This window comes from Lynx canadensis, chromosome A1 (genome assembly GCF_007474595.2).
Source record: "Lynx canadensis isolate LIC74 chromosome A1, mLynCan4.pri.v2, whole genome shotgun sequence".
Classification (NCBI taxonomy): Eukaryota; Metazoa; Chordata; class Mammalia; order Carnivora; family Felidae; genus Lynx; species Lynx canadensis.
Window position 1 is genome coordinate 135,271,492 of NC_044303.2, and position 24,716 is coordinate 135,296,207.

The window sequence follows — 24,716 nt, forward strand, 5'->3', positions numbered from 1 at the left end:
CCCACAGATTAGATGAGTCATATCCTAATCAGAATACTCTGTCAGAATTGGGGGGAGCGTTCTAAAAATGTTATAAATATTTTTATGACTATTCTTGAGATTGACTGTTAAAATTCTGTGTATCTTACTGTTTGTTCAGACACTCTGTTGAGCTAAATATATATTAATTGTGAGATGTAGTATTTAGCAACTCAAAATTTAGGAAATTTAATGGATGTGCATTTTATGCTTTCCTGTGGAGGTTTTAGGAAGCATTTACTCTGATTAGCCATCCCTAGACAGAACTCTTCTCAGAGCAGAAGCACCCTCCAGAAGGTATTTGGAAATATTTGCGGGGCTACTTTAGTTTGCCAGGGCTTCCATGACAACCTTCCACAGACTGGGTGGCTTCAGACACAAACCTGTCTTCTCACTGTTCTTGAGACTAGAAGTCCCAGATCAAGGCCGGTTTGGTTTCCTCTGAGGCCTCTCTCCCTGGTGTACAGATGGCCACCTTCTCACTGTGTCCTCACACCGCATTCCCTCCGTGCATGTACTCCTGGCATCTCTGTGTGTCCAAATTTGCTCTTCTTACAAGGATACCAGGGGCACCTGGGTGGCTCAGTCAGTTAAGCGTCCGACTCCAGCTCAGGACATGATCTTGCAGTTTGAAAGTTCAAGCCCCGCGTCAGGCTCTGTACTGACAGTGTGGAGCCTGTTTGGGATTCTTTCTCTCTCTCTCTCTCCGCCCCTCCCGGGCTCATCCCTAATGGCTTCATTTTAACAAAACCACCTCTTTAAAGGCTCGTCTGAAGGCACATGGGTGGCTCAGTCGGCTAAGTGTCCAACTTCAGCTCAGGTCATGATCGCAGGGTTTGTGAGTTCAAGCCCCGCATCGGGCTCTGCACTGACATTGTGGAGCCTGCTTGGGATTCTCTCTCTCCCCCCTCGCTGCCCCTCCCCCGCTTGCTCTCTGTCAAAACAGATAAAAATAAACTTTAAAAAAAAATAAATAAATAAAGGCCCTATCTTGAAATACACCTTCTGAGATAGTGGGAGTTAGGGCTTCAGCATATGAATTCAGCTTATAATGGAACATTGTTTTTCTGTTGTTGTCAACCCAGAGTCTGGGCCTGTGCCCCTGGCATCCTGGGGAGAGGCCATCATGCTAAATGCTTATAACTTAAGGGGCGGACTTCCACAAAGAAAAATTGTTCTGTTTGAAATGCCAGGAGCAACCCCTGTGAGAAACCCTGCTGATAACCACTGAAGTCTTTTACATCTGTCCTCATAACTGCTTACTTTTCATGTGTCACAGTTTAGTCACACATACAGAAAATTGGCCCTGCCGATGCATACAATGTTTGAAATGCGTTTTAAAATGTTTCTGTCCTAGATGCCGCCTCCGTGGACTTGGAAATGATCGATGTGCAAGTTTTAGGAGACGCTTTCAAACGCTATCTTATGGACTTACCGAATCCTGTCATTCCAGTAGCCGTTTACAGTGAGATGCTTTATTTAGCCCAAGGTTTGTTTTCTGTTCTGAAAACCTCATTGAACATACAGTGAGATGTGGATGCGCATGTAAACTCTATGAAACGCTGCCTGTAAAGAGAGCTGTTTTGGAAAATATTAGTAGGAATCTGCCGCTTCCCTGACACCCTCTCCTTTGGCACAAATTCCCTCCCTTACCCGGGCGTCCAATGGAAGACCCAGACCCTCGTTTGCTTAGGAAGGCTGTCCACATGTTGAAATGGCTAATTGTTAACCTTTTATCAGTACTAACAAAGTTCACTACGTCACTGAAGGCCACAGTGTTCCAAATGCCATCTTGGGATTCAGGGAACCAGGGACTAGGACCGTTGACTAGCGATGTTCTTTCCTTGAGGGGCCATTACAAAATGTGTTGAGAGAGGAGGGCTCTCAGGCTTAGGAGCCTAATGCTCAGTTCAAGTGCTCTGGGGACAGGAAATTGTGGTTCGGAACCTTCAAAGTTAAACCGTGTGATACTTATCTGATGCTCCTCTGAATTAGCCAATCACACTGAGAGCTGCTCAATAGAGGGCAGATCTCTGCCAGCACACCCTCATCCTCTTGTGGTTTTTTACACCAAAAGTTTCTTGCATTTCCATTTGACTTGAGATTTCTCCTTTCTCACAAAGCCTTTTGTGATGAGAACAAACGTGCTGTCTGCTGCTCCTGATGACTTTGTTTTAAAGGACTTGTTCTTCTGTAGCTAGAGCAGAAGAACGTTCTAGGTGTTGAGCTACTGAGATCTAGAGTCTCTTACTCTTTTTCGCTTCTTTCTTTCTTTTTTTTTTTTCTTTTTAAACTCTTTAGAAGTACAAAGCCCTGAAGAATATATCCAGCTGTTGAAGAAGCTCATTAGGGCACCTAACATACCTCATCAGTATTGGCTTACGCTTCAGTATTTGCTAAAACATTTCTTCAAGCTCTCTCAAATCTCCAGCAAGAATCTTCTGAATGCAAGAGTACTCTCTGAACTTTTCAGCCCTCTGCTTTTCAGATTCCCAGCAGCCAGGTAAGGCGAAAGGAGAGAAGCATGTATTTTGGGGTGATGGGGACAGTCCTAAGGGGATCGATTGATCATTAACCTTACTCTGAAGATACTCGCTCACAGATTCATGGGCACATTTACACCAGACACGTTGACTTGAATGTGTAGAAATGAAGATGAGTTCGTTGTTGAGAAAAAAATGTTTCTAATCAAGCTCTCTGTTTTTGTAGCTCTGAGAATACTGAACACCTCATAAAAGTTATAGAAATTTTAATCTCGACCGAGTGGAATGAACGACAGCCTGCACCAGGTAATGCCTTTTGGATTTCTCAAGTTTTCTCGTGGTTCGTTTTTTAGAGCCTGAAAAATGGTGGCTTTAGAACCCCTGTGGAGTAACAGAAGTTTCTTATAGAACGAGATCCATAACGTTTTGCCTTGGGATTTAGAGACACAATGGCTGAGTGGTATCCTATATGGTAAATGTTATCTGGATTTCAGTGTCTGGATTTTAGATGACCTCCGTCTTAGACGAGGGTTGCTGGGAGTGCTCCCCCTTCCCGTCAGCTTTGATGCCTCCCGTTGTTGCATAAATTACGGGGCTTGTTTTAGTTGTTGACATTCTTGTTTTTCTTTCTAATACTTCTAAAGTAGGGGATTTATAATTACTATATAATTTCAAGTATTTTGGAATGTGTGTTTTGGAAGCAGGTATGCTGAGCAATGTCTGTCAAAATAAACATTTTCAATAATGCAAGCAGTATGAAACCAGGGTGTTCACTGCAGCAAGTTTGAGCAAGCCAGACACTTCTTTGAAAGCAGGCTGGCATTCAATTAGCCATTTAACAAAGCAGGAAATGTAGACCATGTTAGCAGTGGATTTAATTTAAACTGATGTATTTTTCTTCTGTGGAAAGTCTAAACAACCTTCCTTTGCCGTATACTGATTAGAAGTTAGCCAACAGAAGCTGGTCATTTAGCATAACGATTCAGGTCCAGTAAGTGAAGTTTCAGGACCAGTCAAAATGTGGCTTGTATCTTAATTTACGCCCAGAGTTAAAATAAAACACCATGCATTTACTCTTCGTTATAGGTAACTCATACAAACTACCAAATTTGTCTCTGGATAAACAGGCATAGGGACCCACTGATCATTGTTAATTAAGCAAGGGGAAATTAAGTTGTGCTTTTATAGGTGTTAAATAGCCAGGCTTGGTTGTTCGCAGTGGGATGGTGCAGATTGCGAGAGGCAGGGCTTAGGCTTGAAGGATTGAAGGATGTGAGGATTGAAGGATGGCATAGGTAACCACTCACGAGGCAAGTATTTGGAAGGGCTGCTGTGGGCAGGCTCAAAATATGGTATCCAAAGGTAAGAGAGGCAGCGGAAATAGTATATAGGGCAAGTGTGGTATGTTCCAAATGTTCCAGATCACAACAAGCAGGATGTTCAGTGGGGATACTCTGAATTGTAGGTGAATGGCATCAGAGCAGTGTGTCAACAATAGCCAAGGACTTTAGCCCAGGGGGTGGCCAGAAGGTTCATCTCATGTAACTACTTGGGGCACTTGTTAATGGATTTGGGAACTCTTTGTTGGTGTTCAGAGGCTGCCTTTTGGCTCAGTATGAAAGAGTCCGTGGTCGGTTGTTAAAGGTACCCTGTGATGCGGGGACAGGGGGCAGGTGTGAAACATGGCACTTGAGTCCTTTATTGACTAGTCCCCACCCCAGACTAAACACATGGGCGGGGAATGGAGAAGACTAGTAACAACAAAACAGGACCCTGGGCCAACGGGCGGGGCTGTGCTCTCCCACTCCCTCCTGGCCCATGGTGTACATGTGGAGGTTTGTCTCAGAGGAGGGACAGCTGAGTCCCGCTTGTAGAAAGGGCCAGAGGTGGTGCCGCTCTTCTCAGTGCCTGCCCCTCTGGACACGGGGAGGTAGGAAAGCTAACAGCCAGACAAGGTTTGATAGATACCCACCAGTGAATTTAACCGGAGTATCTTAAGAGTATCTCCTACATACCTGAGAGAGTCACGGGTGGAGTTTAATTAGTCTGGTGTAAGCTGGTTAAACGTCCTTATCCGTTTCAGCGCGATTCCACCGAAGAAAGCATTCATGTTCATCCATTTTCGTTATGCGCGCTTCGGACCGCCTGCTGTGTCATAGACCCTGGTACATTCTTCCAAGAAAGTGGTGTGCCAGTTTCCCAGGCGGGTTCGTTCTATCAGCGCTGTTGAATGATGAACACTGCACTGAATGTTTCCGAGACCATCCCAATATTCATGCAGCCTCTTCAAGAAAATTGAACCCAAGTAATCTCTAAACCCTAATCTGAGCTATTTTTCCCTTTGTGTGGTATCTCTCAGCTATTGTAAGGAATGTGTAGGCCCTTTGGAATGAAACAGAGGCTTCAGTGTCCCTCACTTGTGGAAACACACCACCTACTTCAGGAAGAACGTCGTCCTGAAACACCTTTGTATTCAGGGGTGGCTTTGCTGCAAATGATTGGCAGGGCACTCTTGGTTAGAGAAATGATTTCTTAGGCCTGGTGGGAATCCGACATTTTCCTCGAGTCCTTCATCATTGCCCCAGCGTGTGCTGTTACCAGAGGGGTCTGGAAACGCAACACCAGTGCATCTCCATTGAACAGTCTTAAATCATTCATTTGAACTGCCTTTATTGTTGTGAATAGAAATAAGTGCTTGGAGGGGAGCCTGGGTGGCTCAGTTGATTAAGCATCCAACATCAGCTTGGGTCATGATCTCAAGGTTCATGAGTTTGAGCCCCGCGTCAGGTTCTCTGCTGACAACTCAGAGTCTGGAGCCTGCTTCGGATTCTGTGTCTCCCTCTCTCTGCCCTCCCTTGCTTGCACTCTCTCTCTCAAAAATAAAAATAATCATAAAAAAAAAAAAAAAAAGAACGAAGTACTTGAATGATTTTAGCGGGGGAGACAGGGAAGCAAGGCTATCATGTAATAGATAGGCATCTTTTGTAGTTTTTACCTGGTAAAACTTGAGGTGATAGGCAAAACTGATGATGACTGAGGCAATGTGTCAATTCCTATAAGACCATTAGCACACAGTATCTAAGTGCTAGGCTCTAGGGTGCTTACTCTGAATATAAAAAGAATGTTAGAAATGTGATGGGTACTTGGTAGGGTAACTGAGTAGACTGAAAAGGCTTGTAGAAAAAAATAGGACTTGAAATGGGCTTGGAAGAATTGCTAGAGTTTGAAAAGGGGAAGAGGAAATAGTATTCCAATTCGACGAGGTTCAGAGGTTTAATCAAAGTAAGTTGCAAAGTACAAAAATAATGGCTGGATACACCAGATTTGAAGAGGTAGTAAATGTTTGGGTTTTTTTAAATTTTTTTTTTTAACGTTTATTTATTTTTTTGAGACAGAGAGAGACAGAGCATGAACGGGGGAGGGTCAGAGAGAGGGAGACACAGAATCTGAAACAGGCTCCAGGCTCTGAGCTGTCAGCACAGAGCCCGACGCGGGGCTTGAACTCACAGACCGCGAGATCATGACTTGAGCAGAATTCGGCCGCTTAACCGACCGAGCCACCCAGGCGCCCCGAGGTAGTAAATGTTTTCAATGACAGTGTCGTGGAAAGCATCATTTTAGAGTCAAAGGCATAGTCCAACGCTTCATTTGCTCAGTAGGAAAGTGAAGCGCCCCCAGAGGTTGAGAGCTCTCCCTGGTGCTACCCAAGCAGCGTGTGCCCAAGCTAGGTCTGCAGGGGGGACCTAGTCCTGGACCCCAGCCTGCTGCTTGGTGCTGCACCTGCTTCCTGGGTTTTGGGAAGCTTCATGAGCAATGGGACCGCTTTTAGTGTCTAGTCCCAAGTCCTCTGAGGTTTCCAGTAAGAAAGAAACTAAAGATAGATGATACTGGCTTCTATGGGTCCCCATATAGTGGGGAGCCCCACGGCGGTTGTTATAGCTTTTGGGGCTAAAACTCAGAATCGCTCCGTCCGCCTTGCACTGGTAAGAACAGTGAGTCAAATAGATCTGCTTTGACTCAGCTCTTGCTACTCATTTGCCAAGTTCCTCTCAAGTAAGTTAGCCATTCCAAACTGTTTTCTAGTCTGTGAAATGGGAATAATGCCTCTCTCTTGGGGTCATTGTGAGATGTAAATGAGGTGATACGTACTGCTGCTCACCACCCTACAGCCTATCTCTCCTGTGGCCCAGCTCTGGTTTTTAAGGACCTCTCAGAGCACCTCCCCCCCACCCCCATTCTGCAGCCCCAGCTCCCGAGTCCTGTCATGCCCTTCTGTCCACTGAGCCCCCATTCCCAGCCAGCAGAGCCAGGCCTCCAGGTACCTGCCTGGGCTTCACTGTTAATCTGCAAAAGACACCCTCTCCCTTGGCATTTGCTGCTCCATGGCTGCACTGCTTGGCGGGAGGAAGGTACCTTATTTAGTATGATGCCCTTTCCACTGTGTGCGGCTTGGTGAGTAGAGGGGCCTGGATTTCAGTACCAGCAACCCCTGCCACATGCCCTTATGCAGTGCACAGAACGCACAACTGAACACAGGCCCCCCCCCCCCCCGCCCCGCCCCCAGCAGTCCCATCCACTTCATTTCACAAGTAGGTCTCTCCCTGCTGGGTGTGCAGTGTAAACCCGTTCAAATAGGTCTATGCCCTTAACACCTTGTCTTCTTAAACTTCACTTTTCTGTGGTGCTTCCTGTTCTTTTCATCTGCTCAGCTACATTCCTCAAGGGCAAAGGCTGCTTCTCCTGTTGAGCTCCTCCTAGCATAGAACGAAGCACAGCATAATAAAATTTGTAAAAACGTTTTGATAAACTAACCAACTTTCAACACGCTTTGGCACACCCACTCATTGAATGCATCCAGCAAAACTGAAGCAAGGATCTTCCCTATGTTTGGAGGGAAACTAAGGTTTGAAAGGTGGAACAGAGAGTAAGTTCTCACAACTTTGATAGTCTGCTGTTCCCTTTGTTACTAAAAGTCTTAAAAATACCTAAAGCTGAACAGCAGGTTTTCTTGAATCATTACGTGTTATGTTTACCCTACTAATATTTAGGTAGCTAAAGCAGCTTTCTATAGGGCAGCTAGGGTAAAATTGGGACCATTTAACACAGGGTGCCTTTGAATGAAACCCATTATAAGTGTATTTACATATTTCAGATTTCATGGATATATTCAGAAATATTAATGCAGCATAATTGAAGTCTAATATTGCACCCTCAAGCCCAGAGTGGAAAATAAATGACTCTTTTTCCCTCCTGCCCCTTCTACACCTGTCAGAGTTAATGTTTAACCACTGGCGCATTGCAAAACATTCATCCTGAAGAGCCTGATTCATAAATCTCGTTTTAAATGCACTGGGCTTGGTTTTCAACCAAGACTAAAGCAAGCACTAAGGTAGAGGGAAATGACTTTCAAAGAGTTTTACTTTTCTCTGATTTATTTTTTATTGGGTTTAAAATGTGGTCTGACATTAGAGGGTTGTTTCAAAGGTGAGAAATGAAACCTTGAAAAAACTTCATATATTTAGATGGGTTGGAATAAACAGAGAGGCAAGCCATACTAGGTTTTATCATGAAATAGGAAGTTTTGTTTGTGCTCTGAAAAAGAAACCCATTTCAGGGTGTATATATTGGTGGGGTAAAGGTCAACTTTTGTTTTCACAGTGCTGTCTTCTCTTTCTCTCCAAGGATAGCATCTGAGAGGGAAGGAGTGCTTTATTCTGCTGAGCAACGGTCCCACCTTTTATACATTTCGTAGAATGTAGCCTATGTAAATCTGGATTTATTTAGAAGTTCAAATGGACGTTTTCCTTAGTGCAGGGTCATTAAGAGCACTGGATATGGAGTAAAGAATTTGCATCATACTGAAAGGCTCTTCTGTCCTAATTCGTGTTAAGTTAAAATTATGAAGGGAGGTATTCATTTAACCCTTAAACGAAGATTTGGGTTCGTTTATTTTTTCCTTCTCACTGCATTTTTTTTTTAAAGAAGTTGTGCAGGGTGCAAGCTGGTTGTGGGATAGTCACTGTCTGATGGCGATGTGCACATGGGAGATAGTGTTCAGTGTATTCTTTCAAACGTATTTTAATGATTAAGGATATTTATCCTGACAAGATCACACCTGCTGAGAAATGAAATGTGGCCTCTTTTTGCCTCTGAAATGAGTTTTACAAAACTTTGAGGAAAGGAAAAGTAGTAAGACATAGTGTTTTGAAGACTCTACAAGGTAAAGTTCGTTTTCAGTTACATGTGTAAGTTTTCCAGTGTGGCTGAGTCTTTGGGTCTCCAATAAATGTTGGCATTAAAATACAAGTTTTTTTAAAAAAGGGCTTAAAGAAGGGGCACCTTGGTGGCTCAGTCGGTTGAGCGTCCGACTTCGGCTCAGGTCATGATCTCACAGTTTGTGGGTTCCAGCCCCACGTCGGGCTCTGTGGTGACAAGTCAGAGCCTGGAGCCTGCTTTGGAATCTGTGTCTCCCTCTTTCTCTGCCCCTCCCTTCCTCTCCCTCCCTCTCTCTCTCTCTCTCTCTAAAAAATAAACATTGAAAAAAATTTAAAAAGGGCTTGAAGAAAGTGAAAAACATTTCCTAAGCTGTTATAACATCTGTGTGTTCCATTTATTAGTTATTTGTAAGTGAATCCTATGTTGGTGTGATACTTTGGACATAGTGGGAGATGAATGAAATACAGTACACAGAAAGTTGATCATGTTCTCCCAAGGAGAAGTTACTGATTCTGTTCTACCAGCAGAGGGCTCCCTTTTTAAGCTAATAAAGAAGCAGTATGTGTCTCGCCCATGACTTTTCAAAGACTGAAATTGAACGGGGGAAAAAACTCAGCTCACACTTTCAGTAATGTAATAGAACCTCTGTGGTAGAGGATTGGACATATCGTGAGACATTAGAAGCAGAGTTTTCAAATCTCTCCAAGTCGAAGCTGTTAGGCTTTCTAGTGGCCAGTGTTCTGTGACAGAATACTGTTGGACTAGTCAATATTTTAATCTTGGGGAAGTTTTGACATGGAACATCATGTAAATTTAGACAGATGCTTAAGAGACCGGTGTTTCCAAGGTTTCTAGCTTTAGAGAGACTATTTTTAAAAGTAGGAGAAGATTTCTGCAGCTCAGGATGCAAAGGTTTTCTCTGAACTCGCCTTACGTCCCTGTGATCAGCAGGCGGGAGCTGCAAGATTCACTTATAGACTCTTTTCTTCCCACTGGCAAGTAGGTTTTTCATGCTTTATCAGTCACACCAAAGGCAAGTTTGTAAAGACCCCTTGCCTATGTGGACTTTATGGTCCCCACCTAGATCTTCCTTTAGCACTCTCTGCATATGACCCTGGGGTTCCCTTCCTGTACAGAGTCTGAGGGTCTTACAGATAGATCCTTGTTGCCTCGAAGAGAACTAGAAGGTGTTGTGTTTTTTTTTTTAAACCTTTAAATAAGCTAAAAATAGAGAACAGAAAAAGTCAGTTTTATTATAGGTGTGAATTTTTTCACATGTGGCCTTTAAGACATTAACTTAAGTTTCACTTGTTAATTTTAACTTTATCTGGCAGAGGGAAGTAAAGACAGGGCCAGTGGGTGGAGAAAAAGGAGTTTAGGACTGAATGTCAGAAGGCTAGGTTGTGGCCCCGGAGCTTTGATCTTGTGCAAACCCCTTCGATCCCCCTGGATCAGGATCTTGTGTGTGTGTGTGTGTGTGTGTGTGTGTGTGTGTGTGTGTGTGTAGCATGAGGGATTTGCTCGAAGTGGTCTTTGGATTACTTTCTGGTTTTAAAGTTAGTGATTCTGTGATTTTCCATTGTTAAGGTTCTTGGGATATTAGTAAAGCCATCCATCTATGCTGATGCAGAGCGAAAATTTTCTTAGGTCAAATTTTAGTGTGGTCCATTAGCACTTTCTCAAAGGACACAGATCCTCTGGAAAGGCTCATGGACTCCTCGCCCTCTCCTTTGCTCCATTTAGCAGTCCCATGAACTGCATGCAGACACAACTTTTAATTACCAGACACTTCTAGGGCCAGTTAAACGTGAGTGGAAATTGGCTTCATAAAAGTAGCTCGCAGAGTGAGGTTTTTCTGCTCCTCTTCACGAGGTCGTGGAGCGTATGGGATCTACGTCTTCCCCACCAAACTCTCCTCCCAGGATCAAACGTTTTTTTCAACCCTGTACCCCTGCTCAGTTCCTCCGTAGGGCTTTCCTCTTACACCTGCGGGGCTGTCTGTGCTGTTGTGTGGGAGGAGGTGGACACGAGCAAGGCACGGTGTTCTGGGCTGTTCGGAGAGGTTCAGGCCTTTACAAGCAAGGCTTTGATTCTATTTTTGCTGAACTAGCTCAGCCACTTCCTGTGTTTGGCCGTGCATAGTGCCTCGCTTCACTGTGGCCACTTGAGCCCCGCGCGCTGCCGCAGCCAGTTAGAGAGACTATTTTAGGTCCCCTCACAATGGCCTTCTCATTTCCTTGGCGAAAATGAGCAAGTTGGGCTGGCAGTGGCCACTTGTTAGCCGATGACAACTTTGACTTTGACTTGGGCTCCCCTCCCCCACCCGAAATCCCTAGCTCAGCAAATATTTGAACCTGCCCAAGTTAATCATGAAGCCGTGATCTTTATCTGCGAGACGTGCGAGCGCCGGGGCTTTCTCCCTCCCGCGTACGGCACCACCGGCAGCCAGTGGCTGTGTCCATGGGGAGCGGGCGGTGAGCGGCGCTGCTGCGGCGGTCCCGTCCCGACGTCCGTGTCGCGCCGCGCGAGCCCGAGGGTCCCGCGCCGCCGCCGCCGCCCCTGCGCTCGGCGGGCGGGAGCGCTGCCGCGGAGTGGGCGCCACCGTGGGGGCGGCGGGGAGAGCCGGGGGCGGCGTTCGCATTGTCGGAGACCGGCCTGGCCGCGGGAAACTGCAGACATGCATAACCTGCAAAGTAAGTTGCCTTTAACTTGTACCCCCCTCGCCGCTGCCCTGCTTTTGTGCTTGTGTGCCAGGTTCCCCTCTGTAGTTTGTCTTTGCGGGTGTGTCAGTGAGACGAAGTGCTGTCTGGGGAGGGCAGATAAGAGATTAGCGGAGACACTCCCCCCTTTCCTGGAGGGGCACAGTGTGCGGAAAAGATGGGCTTTAGGCTGGAAACGGGCAAGGAGGTAATTACAAAGTGCTTGGCTGGAAGTTGGTGCCCGGCCAGGCTTTGGAGAGACGTGGAAAATCACCTGTCTCCCTCCCCTCCTCCCCTGGTCGGTTTGCCACATGGGATCCAGCAGCAGGACTGGTTTGCACCAAGTGCTCCCAAAGACATGGGGTAGCCCTCTGGGCTGTTAGCCTGTCCACAGCTGCTGGCGGGACTCCTCCTGGGGCAGAGAAAACACGTTTTTATTAAAGTCAAAAATTTTTTCTGACCCTCAGTCGAGGACATATCCCAACCACTTGGACCATTTTTGTGCGTGTGATTTTGAATTTAGGAATAGAAAAGTGGCCCGGGCCGTCCGCGGGAGGGGATAGGTTGAGACTGCCTTCCTCATCAATGGGACAATAAGTCCAGCTAGACAGGATTCAAGCAGAGTGCTCGGTGAAATGACGTGCCTTTGCTCTACTATTTTATATGATTCTAAATTTGATAGAGGGTCTAACAATAAATTTTAAGGGGTTCTGTGTTCTTTAAATGGTCACACAAATATGTGACATACATAAGTGCATTGATCACAAGCCCACTATAGTTTTTTTCAATCAGCTACTAATTGGGGATGGGGGCTTTTCCTCCTCACCTCTTCATAATAATGTAAATGTAAAGAGGTGGTTTATAATGGAAATGTACATTAAGCTCTAGTGAGGATGGGAAGACTATATGCAGAATGGCTGTAGAGAACTGAAATTAATAGATTTATAGAGGAATTGATTTCTTTACATTAAATATTGCTAACCAGGAATAATAGTCCCCAGGGTAAGGCATTTGAGATGGGGGGGGGGGGGCGAACAACCAAAAGTGATTACATCACTCTCCCCTCAAGCAGTATTAGCACAAGAAGTCGGAGGATGGGTTTATCAGTGACAGATAGTTTGCAAACATAACCCTACCTCTGCTCTGCATTCTTGATATATATGGCCCCTTTCTTTTTGGAAGGCGTAACTCACCTGGACTAGTCTTGTTAGACAGTAACATTAAATGTGTGCTGGTAATAGGCAGATCTTCATTCCTGTTGAGATGTTGCATTATTATTCCCTAGTGGCTGGTGTTAACTTTAGTATGTTTGGTAGAAGGAGATTTTTCTTTAAATTGTGCTTTCTAATGTGGTACGTTTGTAACAGTGTTTAAGTTCTGAGTTGTCAGTGAGTTATGCAGGAATGAAATTAAACATCCTGAGTTCTTGATCCCTTCTGCTTTTAATATATACAGGAGGCATTTAAGGACTGTAAAATATACCTTAAATATACCATTCTGATGCATTTGTAAGATTTTTAAACCAAGGCATGACCAGGCTCTCCATAAACCCAGATGCACTAGGGGGGAAAAAAAAAAAAAAAGCTCCGGGCTGCAGCATATCAGCTTTTGTCAACCTGCCAACAGCGGAGCGTACCATGCTGCAAGGAGTAATAAAAAAGGAATTAGAGAACTCAGTGCTGGAGGAGAAGAGTCAAATTAAACACCTTTTTGAAACGATGAGCATGTATACATTGCAGTTCTATGAAATGTGGGTTCTTCCTGAGGCTGGGATTGTGTTAAGACTGGATCTAGAAGAGAAATGATGGAGCAGGAGTGGTCTGGTGACATTTTTCTGACTTGATTGGCTGGGGTGTGTGATGTAATAGGTTACAGTGCAGCCCCTTATAGGTTTTAAAATGAATTCCAAGACACCATTACAAAGAAAGCCGGACTCTTTTCTTATAACTGAGCTCAGCCAAGGAAACTCTCGCACAAATGTACAACACTGTTTGGAATATGGAAGACCTGGATTTAGAATATGCTAAGACAGATATAAATTGTGGCACAGACTTGATGTTTTATATAGAAATGGATCCACCAGGTAACACTGCAGTATTCTTTTAGAAAGCTAGTTAATTTTGCGGATTTTTGGGGAGGGGGGAGATTGACAACTACTGTAAACCGATCCTCTTGAGTTTTCTATTTTTTACTAATTTGTTGTAACTTAATAAAAATTAGTTTGATCATAGCTTGGACATTAAATCGTTTGCCTGTGGAAGCAAGCAGATCAGGCTGTCTGTTGGTAAATGGTTTTTTTTCTTACTTGAATAGATATGAATTGAATTCCAGTTTTTCACTGGTGTCTTTTGTTAATCGAGGTCCTTTGGTATTTGTGTTGTATTGTTGTGTATCTTTCATACTGTTCCTTTAATTAAAATGATGCGTCCTTTGTGCTGCTTTTCTCTTTTGACAGTGGATGGAAACAGTGGTACTTTGCAGTGATAACACTTGGTACTTTAGAAGGCGTGTAGAATGTAGCAGTGATTACAACTCAGTTGTAGGTGACCTGAAACTATTCTAAATCAGACGCTGAGACTTTGCCTACTCTTATATTGAGACACTATATTGAGAAAAGGAGTTGGCTTGCCCTTATTTCATCCTAGTCCTTATACAATGTTCTTGATAGACTCCTGAAATAATTTTTGCATGAAATACTGTCCTTTAAAACTTAACGACTTAGACTTCACTTACAAATCCTAGCCTTATTTTGCTTCCCAAATTTTCTTCCCGTATTAGCCCTGCTCCCAATTAAGAAATTCAGAAACACTTGACATTGAGGAAGAGGGATATGGTTTTTAATCAGTCTTGGCATATAGAGCACAATCTATCCACTAGAATATTAACATGAATGCTAAAGAGATTTAGGTCACAGATGAGTTTCTTAAAGTGGCTTTTGGCAAAAGAGGGCCTGAAATACTAAGATTAGAGAAACCCAATTCCTCCTCTTAAAACATATTGCTGTAGATGAGCTTTTTTCTTACAGCAACAGCATTTGTGGAGGACAGAAACCAAATTTGTCTTTTATAATTAAATAAGAGGAGGAAATTAAAGCCAACCCATGTGATTCCTCCTGCTCATATGTTCATGGTTTCCTATTTTAGATGGATTTGATCAGGCCTGAAACTTTAATATAACTAGAGCCTAGAAGCAGAATGCCGGGACTCAGGATTTACTCTGAAATACACTCACATGGCCAGCCGGGTTTATTTGTTCATCTCTAAGCCGTTCGCTCTTTTTCACTTCCTTTTCTTTTTGATCCATGCTCTGAGAGATGCTTTTTTTTTTTTTAAAGCAAACGATCATGTTTCATGGAGTTGTGAATTACTGCTGTATTTCATAGTATTGTAAAGAAACTTGGTTCTCTTTGCAACCTTCCACCGTAGTTGGGATCGCAAACAACTTTTTGTTTCTCTTTAATCTACAGCATTGCCTCCTAAACCACCCAAACCCACTACTGTAGCCAACAACGGTATGAATAACAATATGTCCTTACAAGATGCTGAATGGTACTGGGGAGATATCTCAAGGTAAGGCTCCACAAACTCTGGAGTTTTCGCTAGAGACAGAGCTCTGGTTTTAGAGAAAGAAACACACCAGCTTGCTGAGTTCCATTTTTAGGATATCCTCCAACATAAGCATGAAGCATAGTTGGTTGTCTTCCAAAGAAGACCAGAGAAGTCCCTGAGCACTGGGGAACTGTTGGGTGCTGGATGCCACAGGAAATTAAATACTCGAGAAGTTTCATTATTGACAGAGAGGTCAGGAAAGCACCAGGGTGAGGTGGCCCACCGCCTTAAGGGAGGGTCCAGGGTCGCTTTCTGTTAGGCAGAAGTGTAAGAATTAATGTTAGTATCTTGTACATATGAAAAAGGCCTGTTTATTCGTAGTTTTTTTTTTTTTTTTTTTTTTTTTTCTGAAGGGGAGAAAGGAGTCCTTTTCAGGATCATGACTTTGTGAGCTCATTGGCCAGTGATTAGTGTGTTTGGACCACTGATAGACCAGTAATGAAAGGTTTTTTGTTTTGTTTTTTTTTTCTTTCAGCTCCCAGTTTGTAATGAGATGAAATTTATTACATTTCTATATAAACAATACATATAATCAGAAAATGCACTTAACAAAGGGGTGGGGAGATAGAGGCTCTCTACATAGTTGGTGCTTAATTTTGCTGTGAAGCTAAAACTCTAAAAATGAAGCCTGTTTTAAAATCCTCAAGGTGAGCTTTGTCCTGTGTCCTTTTCGTTTCAGGGAAGAAGTGAATGAAAAACTTCGAGATACAGCTGATGGGACCTTTTTGGTACGAGACGCATCTACTAAAATGCATGGTGATTATACTCTTACACTAAGGTGAGTCCGGGAACATAGCAACGCTTGAGGTGTGTAAGTAGACACTGGAACACATTTCTAAAGAAGATTGTAATAATGCCCTTTATTTTGTGTTTACAGGAAAGGAGGAAATAACAAGTTAATCAAAATATTTCACCGAGATGGGAAATATGGCTTCTCTGACCCACTAACCTTCAACTCTGTGGTTGAACTAATAAACCACTACCGGAATGAGTCCCTAGCTCAGTATAATCCCAAACTGGACGTGAAATTACTTTATCCAGTATCCAAATACCAACAGGTATTCAAAACTGAAATGCTCACATTACAATGTTTAGACAAGACACTTTCAAATCTTTAGAAAACATTGTGAAGCAGGTGAATTGCATGTAATAAAATTTCAAAAACTTTATACCTGTGGTCACAAAATTACAGTTTGAGAATGGCCAGTTACTGGACTGCATAGCCGATGAACTGAAGTTTTCTCTCTTCCCATCTCTCATTCTTCCAGGATCAAGTTGTCAAAGAAGATAATATTGAAGCTGTAGGGAAAAAATTACATGAATATAACACTCAATTTCAAGAAAAAAGTCGGGAATATGATAGATTATATGAAGATTATACCCGTACTTCCCAGGTGAGTTTTTTGCTAAAATCAAATTAAAATCTCAGAACTCTTAGTTACTAGAATCGAACATGTGTCAGTTCGGTTTAGGAAAAAGAAAGTAAAGTTGAGGTTTTGCTCATCAAGTGTGGAGAAAGATCATGTATTTGCAGATCATTGTTTAATATTCATAGCATCTCTAATAAACCTTTTAAATGAAGCTCGTAAGTGTCAGAATGAGAAGTTCTCGTGATGATAATTGCAGAGGTCGCTGGGAGTTTCAAGTGGATTTGACGTAACAACTCAAAGTTCCACAAACTTGTCTGACCTCCAAAATGAAGATTTAACTTTTTGATGCCCTTTAATAAAAAAAAGTATAGAAGCTCCATTTATGACAATGTTTTCCTGGAGAGGTAATCTTCTCTAGGCTATGATGTATCTAGAACCACCAGAGGGAGTAGAAGGCAACATGGATTCCTTAAATTGCTGATAAAGGGGAATGGCTTTTAAAATGAAAACTATAGGAAATTGTTAGGCAGTCTGCTTTCATAGACTGGGAAAATTCCCAAAGGAAATGTGTGCTTCTGTGATACTATTTTAATGGGTTTTATGAATTAGAGGCCTTCCTTGCTAACACAGTCCCTTCCATGCTAGACAGGAATACCATCAAATGTCCCGGCAGTGTCTCACAATAACAAATTATCCGTTCTGTGAAAGGTATGACATTGTCTTATTAAACATTGTGTTGTAGGAAATCCAGATGAAAAGAACAGCTATTGAAGCATTTAATGAAACCATAAAAATATTTGAAGAGCAGTGCCAAAGCCAAGAACGGTACAGCAAAGAATACATAGAAAAATTTAAACGGGAAGGCAATGAGAAAGAAATACAAAGGTTGGTGAACCATGAGGGTTGTCCCTGTGCTCAAGATAATAATGCAAATCCTCCAGAACTGTTGAAAGATGATCTTGCTTTCTGCCCTTTGAATAATTTTTAAAAATGGCAGCACGAGAAAGCATTCTTTCTGACTTTCTATAAGCTGTGGGAAACCATTGTGGTGAAGCAGGTCATGACCGATGCCTTACTCTTGCCTATAGGATTATGCATAATTATGAAAAGTTGAAGTCTCGCATCAGCGAAATTGTGGACAGTAGAAGACGACTGGAGGAGGACTTGAAGAAACAGGCAGCTGAGTATCGGGAGATTGACAAGCGCATGAACAGCATTAAACCAGACCTCATTCAGCTGAGAAAGACAAGAGACCAATACTTGATGTAAGTCCTTGAGGCAGAACCCTGGGAGCAAATGACCGGCCGTTGCCCAAACCAAGGATCCATGATTAATGCATTTTCCTTTTCTGTCTTCCAGGTGGTTGACTCAGAAAGGTGTTCGGCAGAAGAAGCTGAACGAGTGGCTGGGCAATGAGAACACCGAAGAGTGAGTACTCACCGTAGGTGGGAGGCTTCCCGGGGGCTGGCGGGGGTGGGGGGGTCTTCACGGTAAGAGAACTCGTGACTTGCTTTGTTTGCAGACCAAGGGAGGAACTTCACGGAGTTTGGAACATCTTCTGTAAACCACATCGCATTATCCAGAATGTTACAAAAAAGGAAAGTTTAGTGAAGGATGCAGAGTTAGTTTTTACCCACAGTGCAATTGAGTGACTCTGTCTAGAAGGAAGGCCCCAAACCTGTAAAAATCCCCAGTGGGTTTCTGGAACAGTCGGGAGGAAAAAAAAGGACACAATTCTGTTCAGTGTATCTCTAAAGCTTAAGGCTGGGTTTTGTTTGAATTACATGAGAAACTGGCAGTCCTCCTAGTCAGTCGGTTTCCTGATCTGAACTGGACAAACAGGATCGTTTGATACCTTCCCCTCTGCCCAGCTGCGCACATGTAGCTCCTGACTTACAAAGAGGAAGACTCTTACTACTGGGGCTCTTTGTCCAGGGCGGTCACATGGAAGGCTGAGCTCCACGGCCAAGTGCCGCCTGAGTCAGAGCCGCGGTGGCTGGCCTGACGGGCTCGGTGGGAGAGGTGACCTCTCCCAGGGCTTCATGTCCAACCTTTCTCTCCTGCCTCCTTAGCCAATACTCGCTGGTGGAGGATGATGAGGATTTGCCGCACCACGACGAGAAGACATGGAATGTCGGCAGCAGCAACAGAAACAAGGCTGAAAACCTACTCCGGGGGAAGCGAGATGGCACCTTCCTGGTCCGGGAAAGCAGTAAACAGGGCTGCTATGCCTGCTCGGTAGTGTACGTATCTTTCTCTCCTGTCAGACAGCTGCAGACGTGTTTCATTCATTCAGCCAACCAAGCTTCGAAGAACCTCACAGTGCCATAACCTAGAGTAGGAAGTAAAAAAGATACAACATTTTTCAGGTCTAGGCAGAAGCATAGAAACCTGCTGTTGAGTTCAAAGACTGGGGTTTGGGTCTCAGTTCACCAACTACTTCATCTCATCATGAGCAGTCTCGATCTTCTCATCTTTAAAAAGGAAGTAGCAACACGGGGGGTTTTTTGTTTTACTTCCCAAGGTTAATGGCATTAGAATATGAGGGAATTCACAAGAGAGCTCCACCCGCAGGTCAAGTCTGCACCAGGAACGGGGCCCAACAGCTAGAGAGAGAGGTCATTGGCCTTGAGATCAGTGTACCCAAGAGAAGAGCTTTCTGGCATGTGGCGCGTTTTCCTTTTATGTCCCATGTGTTTGGGGAATACTATGAACACTAAGTTTCGGATCACTATGAGTTAAGAAAAGCGAGTGTCCTCTGGGAAGGAAAGGTTCTGAAAATTGCACCCAGCCATCTCCCTCCATTTAACCGGAGAAATATTCCTACTGAACAGGAGGGAGAGAGTTGAGGATAAATGCAACGTGAGAGGCTGGTCTGCAAGAATGCAGTTCACGCCTGTGCTAACCGTAGAGCCCTGCTCGCATGGCAGGGCTGTCGGTGATGGTAGTGCGCGTGTCCTCTACCCGATCTCGTTTCTCAAAGTCACCCTGTGACACGTCTGCCACCTTCAAGATGAGAATACAGTGGCTCAGGGAAGCTGAGGTAGCAGCCCAAGCCCGTAGCTCCCCCGGGAGTGTTCCCTTCCTGGAGCAAGGCCCGCAGAGGGTACTTTTTCACGAGGACCCTTTTCTGAAAACCCTGTTCTCTCTCTCTGTCCTCTGCAGGGTGGATGGCGAAGTGAAGCACTGTGTCATCAACAAAACGGCAACTGGCTATGGCTTTGCCGAGCCCTATAACCTGTACAGCTCCCTGAAAGAGCTGGTGCTACATTACCAACACACCTCCCTCGTGCAGCACAACGACTCCCTCAACGTCACACTAGCCTACCCGGTATATGCACAGCAGAGGCGATGAAGCACTTGTCCTCTGATCCTTCTCCTGGAGCTCAACCACCCCGAGGCCTCTGGAAAGCACAGGGCTCCTCTCCAGCCTGACCTGTAATTGAGCTGAGGAAATGCAGCCATCTGCCTTCAGATGGGACTCGAGCTTTCGACAAAAAAGTAGAGGGGAAGATACGCAGCCTAGCACTGTGCCAGGACCACACGTTTCTGGAGTCCTTGTCCTTTTTTTTAAATTTTTTTTTTTTTATTTTTTATTTTTTGGTTTAATTTAAAGCCACAAGGACACACGACACAAAGAGAAAAAGAAATGCAAAAATCTCTGCGTGCAGGGACAAAGAGGCCTTTAACCATGGTGCTTGTTAATGCTTTTTGAAGCTTTACCAGCTCAAAGTTGGGACCTTGTAGACCAGAGGGTGGACGGGCTCAAGAGCCCTGGCCTGGGGACGCTCGAGCCAGGCTGCTTCAGCCTGGGTATGGGCTGTGCACGGTGGACCCAGACACATCGCACTGTGGATTATTTCATTTTCTAACAAATGAACGGTATGTAGCAGAAAGGCACTTCGGCTCACCAGAGACGTTTTGGGAGAACGTCCGCTCACGTACGTTCAGAGGAAATTCTGGTGTAGCTGAATGCCAGAAAGTGTTTCCTTTAAACTTTAAAAACCACCACGCCAACAGAAAAATGGAGCTTGGAAAACCGGACTTTAAAGGACATTCATTATATAAAATATGTACATAACAATGGATGACTAACTATCAAATAGATGGATTTGTATCAATACCAAATAGCTTCTGTTTTGTTTTCCTGAAGACTAAATTCACAGTGCTATGCAATTCTTAATTTTCATTGTTCTCAGTTTTAAATGTACCTTCAGAATAAGCTTACCCCATCCCAATTTTTGTTGCCTGAAAATATTATTGTCCCTAATTTTTTTTTTGTTAATATTCATTTTGTGATTTTTTTTTTTTTTAAAGAAGAAATGTGTACAGGATGCCAGTAAAAAAAAAAAAAAAAAGAAAAAAAACAAAAATGGCTTCAGAATTAAAACTATGAATTATTTTACACTTTTTCTTGTACAGAGTACTTGGCTGTTAGCCCAAGGTTAAAAAGTTCATAACAGATTTTTGTGGACTAAATGTTTTGTTGGGCAGTGCCTGATAAGCTTCAAAGCTGCTTTATTCAATAAAAAAAAGAGAAAGATATATGAATATGACAAAGTATTGCTGAGTTCAACAATGTTGTTTCAAAACTCTTAAAATACGGTACCAGGTAATGTGTGCTTCATTAAGAATTGTGAACTTCTTGAATCTGGGGTGGGGGTGGGGGGGAGAGGTAGCAAAGGGATGTACAGGTGGGGGGAGGGAGGGCTAGGATGGTTTGCACTTTCTCCTGATTACAGAGAAATGAGTAACTACTTCACTCTTTTCCCACTTGGATCTGCGAGTTATTACACATTAATTACAAGTACAAGACCTACTGGAACGCTAACGCCATGGAGCAGGTCAGAGCATCTAGTTCTTAGGAAGAAAGGGAGCCTCCTGGGGCACTGTCCGCCTTTGTTTGGACCACTGTTTTCAAGGTATCATCGCTGCATTTAGACCATGTGTCTCTCCAACGTTAGACTACCCATTGCAACCATAAACCTTCATTTTGGAAGAAGCATGATCTGAAAAACTATTTTCAATCCGCCCATGTGTTATTTTCCTAGCTTTCCATTCAATTGAGATCATAAAGCAAATAAACAGGATCCTCACAGTTACCGCGTTGGGCTGTGTCGAGCTCGTTAAGGTCCTGGCCGCTTCAGGAATCCTGACAGTGCTTCTCATTCATCAGAGTCACTGTGTGTGTTACACGTCACTGTGGGGAAAGGAAGAGGTTTTAGAGTGTTCTTTCCAATTCTGGGCAAGAGGGAGAGGTCTCTCTCCCTGACTGACATACGCAAAGTCCATTCTGTTCCACGGAAACTGTCCATTTGTTGGGGGAGCAGCACAGGATCAGTGTGACGGTCCCTTTCCGGGTAGGGTCAAACAGGATCTTAAAAAAATCACAGTTTTCCTTTCCCGGGAGTGGTTCAGCCACAGCTTGCTTTCTGACACTGGGGAGGGGTTTTTGTTTTGGTTTTCAGTGTTGTTCCTTTTAAAAATTCTTCTGAAAATAATCAGTCTAGCCGCTGACTTCATCAACTGTAGAATGTATTTTTTTCTTCTTTACATGATGCTATGATGCTATCCATACCAAGAGCAATAGTCAGTCTTACGGCCAGACTGTCAGCCTTCACACTTGACTGTACTGATCTGACCGCCTCCCTCTCATCACACAACTGAGGATCCCCCTGGGTGTAGTCTGTAAGTGTCAACTTTAAAAACACCCTTCCCCTTCACACACAAGTCTGACGACTAATTAAGAGTGGTTTATCAACTAGCATTTTGGTGGGGTTTTTTTGATAGCACATCCACGTATGCTGTTAGGTAGAATTTTCATTTACTATCTGAAATACAAGATTGAAGATGGAATGTTTCATGCCAAGTTTTGTTAAATGTTTCTGGTTCAACACTCTGGCGAGGTGGCATGGTATTCAGGCACCTGCCTTATTTTTGCGTTTCGCAAACATAAATGCAAGAGGAAAGTTTCTCTTTGAACAGCAGAGGCAGGATTCATCATTCCCTGTTATGTCGTAACTCACTAGATCTGTGATGTTACATCTCTGCCAAACGCCTTTTTAATTGCGTGTGGCATACCCACCACATTCGTCCTTATAGATGTTTGAGCAGAAGGGCTCTTTGCGTTCAGTCTTCTCCTAATAACACTGAGTGGCTCGTGAGTATGAATGGATACAGCAGAGGCATTCCTGATAACATGCTTTTATGCATGCATTGATTCTCCCCACCCAGTGTAGCATCCTAAAGATAAAAGCCAGACGCTAAGCTAGCTGCAGAGAGGCTGGGATAGGGCTGTACAAGTGGGAGCACCGGGACCTGATCGTACACACGGAAGAAAATTCAGAACCGTGTGAAAAGGCAAAAAGCATGTGTTTGCAACATCTGACAAGTTCACGGCCCTTGATATATGTATATATGTATATGTGCATGGACTGTTTCCAGTACACCTTTCAGCCACAACAGATCCACAGTCGTCGAGTTCAAGTACATAACAAGCAAATGTCTAGTACAATTCTTGTGTATGTGTATGGGTGGTTTGTTGTTTTTTTTTCCTTTGAAGTTGCTTTGTCTTAAAAAGGTGAAAACTTTGCAAGTGAAGTGAGAAGTTCATAATTCTTTGGCTTTTTTTCTGCTTTTAAAAGTTACTCCTTTGGGGGAGCTGGTCTGGATGACTCACTTAACTTGGAAATCCTCATTTTCGGTGTGTCGAGTCACAATGTGTTTATGTGAGCTGTCACTGTGGGGAATCAATTGCTTTGTCATATAGCTGGTTATGAACTAGTGACGTGTTTGGGAGTCCTACTGATGTTCCTTAATGGGAGAAAAACTCTGCTGGTTTTAACACCTGTGCTTTTGCTATGCATGGTATCCAAGTAGTTGGAGAACAGACCCTGAAATCTGAGTTCAGGGCCTTTTAAGAAAGGGGCAGTTTAAAGCACAATGCCTCACATGGGACAAAGTTTGAAAATACCAAATTCCCACTTTTTAAAAATCTAGTTGTATAAAATATTAGTATTATGAGTAGCAAGGGAACAGAATTGGGTTCATTGGAAACACTATTCAACTTAAGGTTAAACTTGTCACCATGAGATAGCATTAGCTGCCCAGGATGCTGCTATTAAAAAAAAGAAAAAAAAAAAAAAAGAAAAAAAATTAAAAAAAAAAAGCAAAACAAAAAAAACTCATTTATATGTGTGTATTTTTTAAAGCTACGATCTGTTCAATGTTTTTACAAATCTGTTTATATGACATTGTTAAAATAAAGTTGGTCTTTTGACGAGAGGGAGGATGTCATGGTCAGTTGTAATTTTGCCTTTACAAGGCAACGGGGGTGGGGGGGGCGGGGGGAGTGTGCCTCCTTGACATTTTGTTCAAGCTATAGATTCAATGGAGCTATGTCTTGTTGTTTTAAGTTGCTTTGATGCATTGTATTAGGTCTTCAAACAGAATAAAGGTTGTTTTGAAACTGAAGTTATGGTTTGAAGTTTCAGTGATCACCTAAGAAGCGTTTCTAAAATTGCTCTCTTGCTCTTCTGGTTAACAAATGTCACTGCTGTTCCCAGGGCTTCCCACCTCCGTTTTTATCCTATTACCACATTATCGCAAGACACCACTTCACAGGAATGATAGGTTAGTGTTACTGGCGTAGTTTCACCATATTCTCAATGATGAAAAGAAGATACCTCTAGGTGATGTGATATCATTGCAAAGCATGTTCTTGCTATAATGGCCACTGTCCCTCAATTCTTTCCCCATCCATCCATCCCACTTTGTTACGCCTGCTGGTTTTGTCTCTATTCTGCAGTCTGCATATATTGAACACCCACAGGACAAGGACAGCCTGAGGCACTGTTCAACAAGCCTAAGTGTGACACAGGATGTGGCGTGAGGCTTAGGGAGCAAAGCTGCACTCCAGAGTGAGGTTTCTCATTGTAGCATCTAGTGAATACATACAGACCATTCTTAATCTGCAATACCTTTCCTATTTGTTTTTATTGCTGAGTGAATTTACAGCGATGCCACTTTGCATGTATATGGCACTCATTCACCATGTAGGCACAGCAAGGGTCCTGGACATGGAGGCGTGGTCTAGTAATGGAAATGAGAAGGGCACGTAAATACAGTCATGGCAACAATGACTAACAGAGTATGGCAGGAACTCTGATTCCCTTCCTGCTTTTCCCCTGCTCGGTTCCATATCCCAGAGAACTACATTCCCAGGGTCTTTTGTCATCTGGCTTCTAGGTCCTGAGTCCTCCCACGGCACTAACTCTTGCCAGATCAACCCTCCCGACCAAGGTTTGAGGGGCCCCAGGATGC

The 24,716-nt window shown here is 43.5% G+C and overlaps 1 protein-coding gene across 4 annotated transcripts in view; it reads left to right on the forward strand.

Moving 5' to 3' along the window:
- PIK3R1 (phosphoinositide-3-kinase regulatory subunit 1) overlaps positions 1–23,867 on the forward strand; it is an 85,951-nt gene extending 62,084 nt beyond the window's left edge. Inside the window, exons 5-16 of one of the 4 annotated variants that reach the window (XM_030322287.1) lie at positions 1,376–1,507; positions 2,320–2,521; positions 2,728–2,807; positions 14,883–14,985; positions 15,704–15,802; positions 15,902–16,082; positions 16,293–16,418; positions 17,137–17,279; positions 17,483–17,659; positions 17,754–17,822; positions 18,467–18,637; positions 19,560–23,867. In XM_030322287.1, coding sequence (XP_030178147.1) covers positions 1,376–1,507; positions 2,320–2,521; positions 2,728–2,807; positions 14,883–14,985; positions 15,704–15,802; positions 15,902–16,082; positions 16,293–16,418; positions 17,137–17,279; positions 17,483–17,659; positions 17,754–17,822; positions 18,467–18,637; positions 19,560–19,749 — 1,673 coding nt within the window. In that variant the 3' untranslated portion in view covers positions 19,750–23,867. The other 3 variants (XM_030322291.1, XM_030322298.1, XM_030322296.1) reach the window with 3 other exon arrangements.
- Positions 23,868–24,716: the final 849 nt, after the last annotated feature.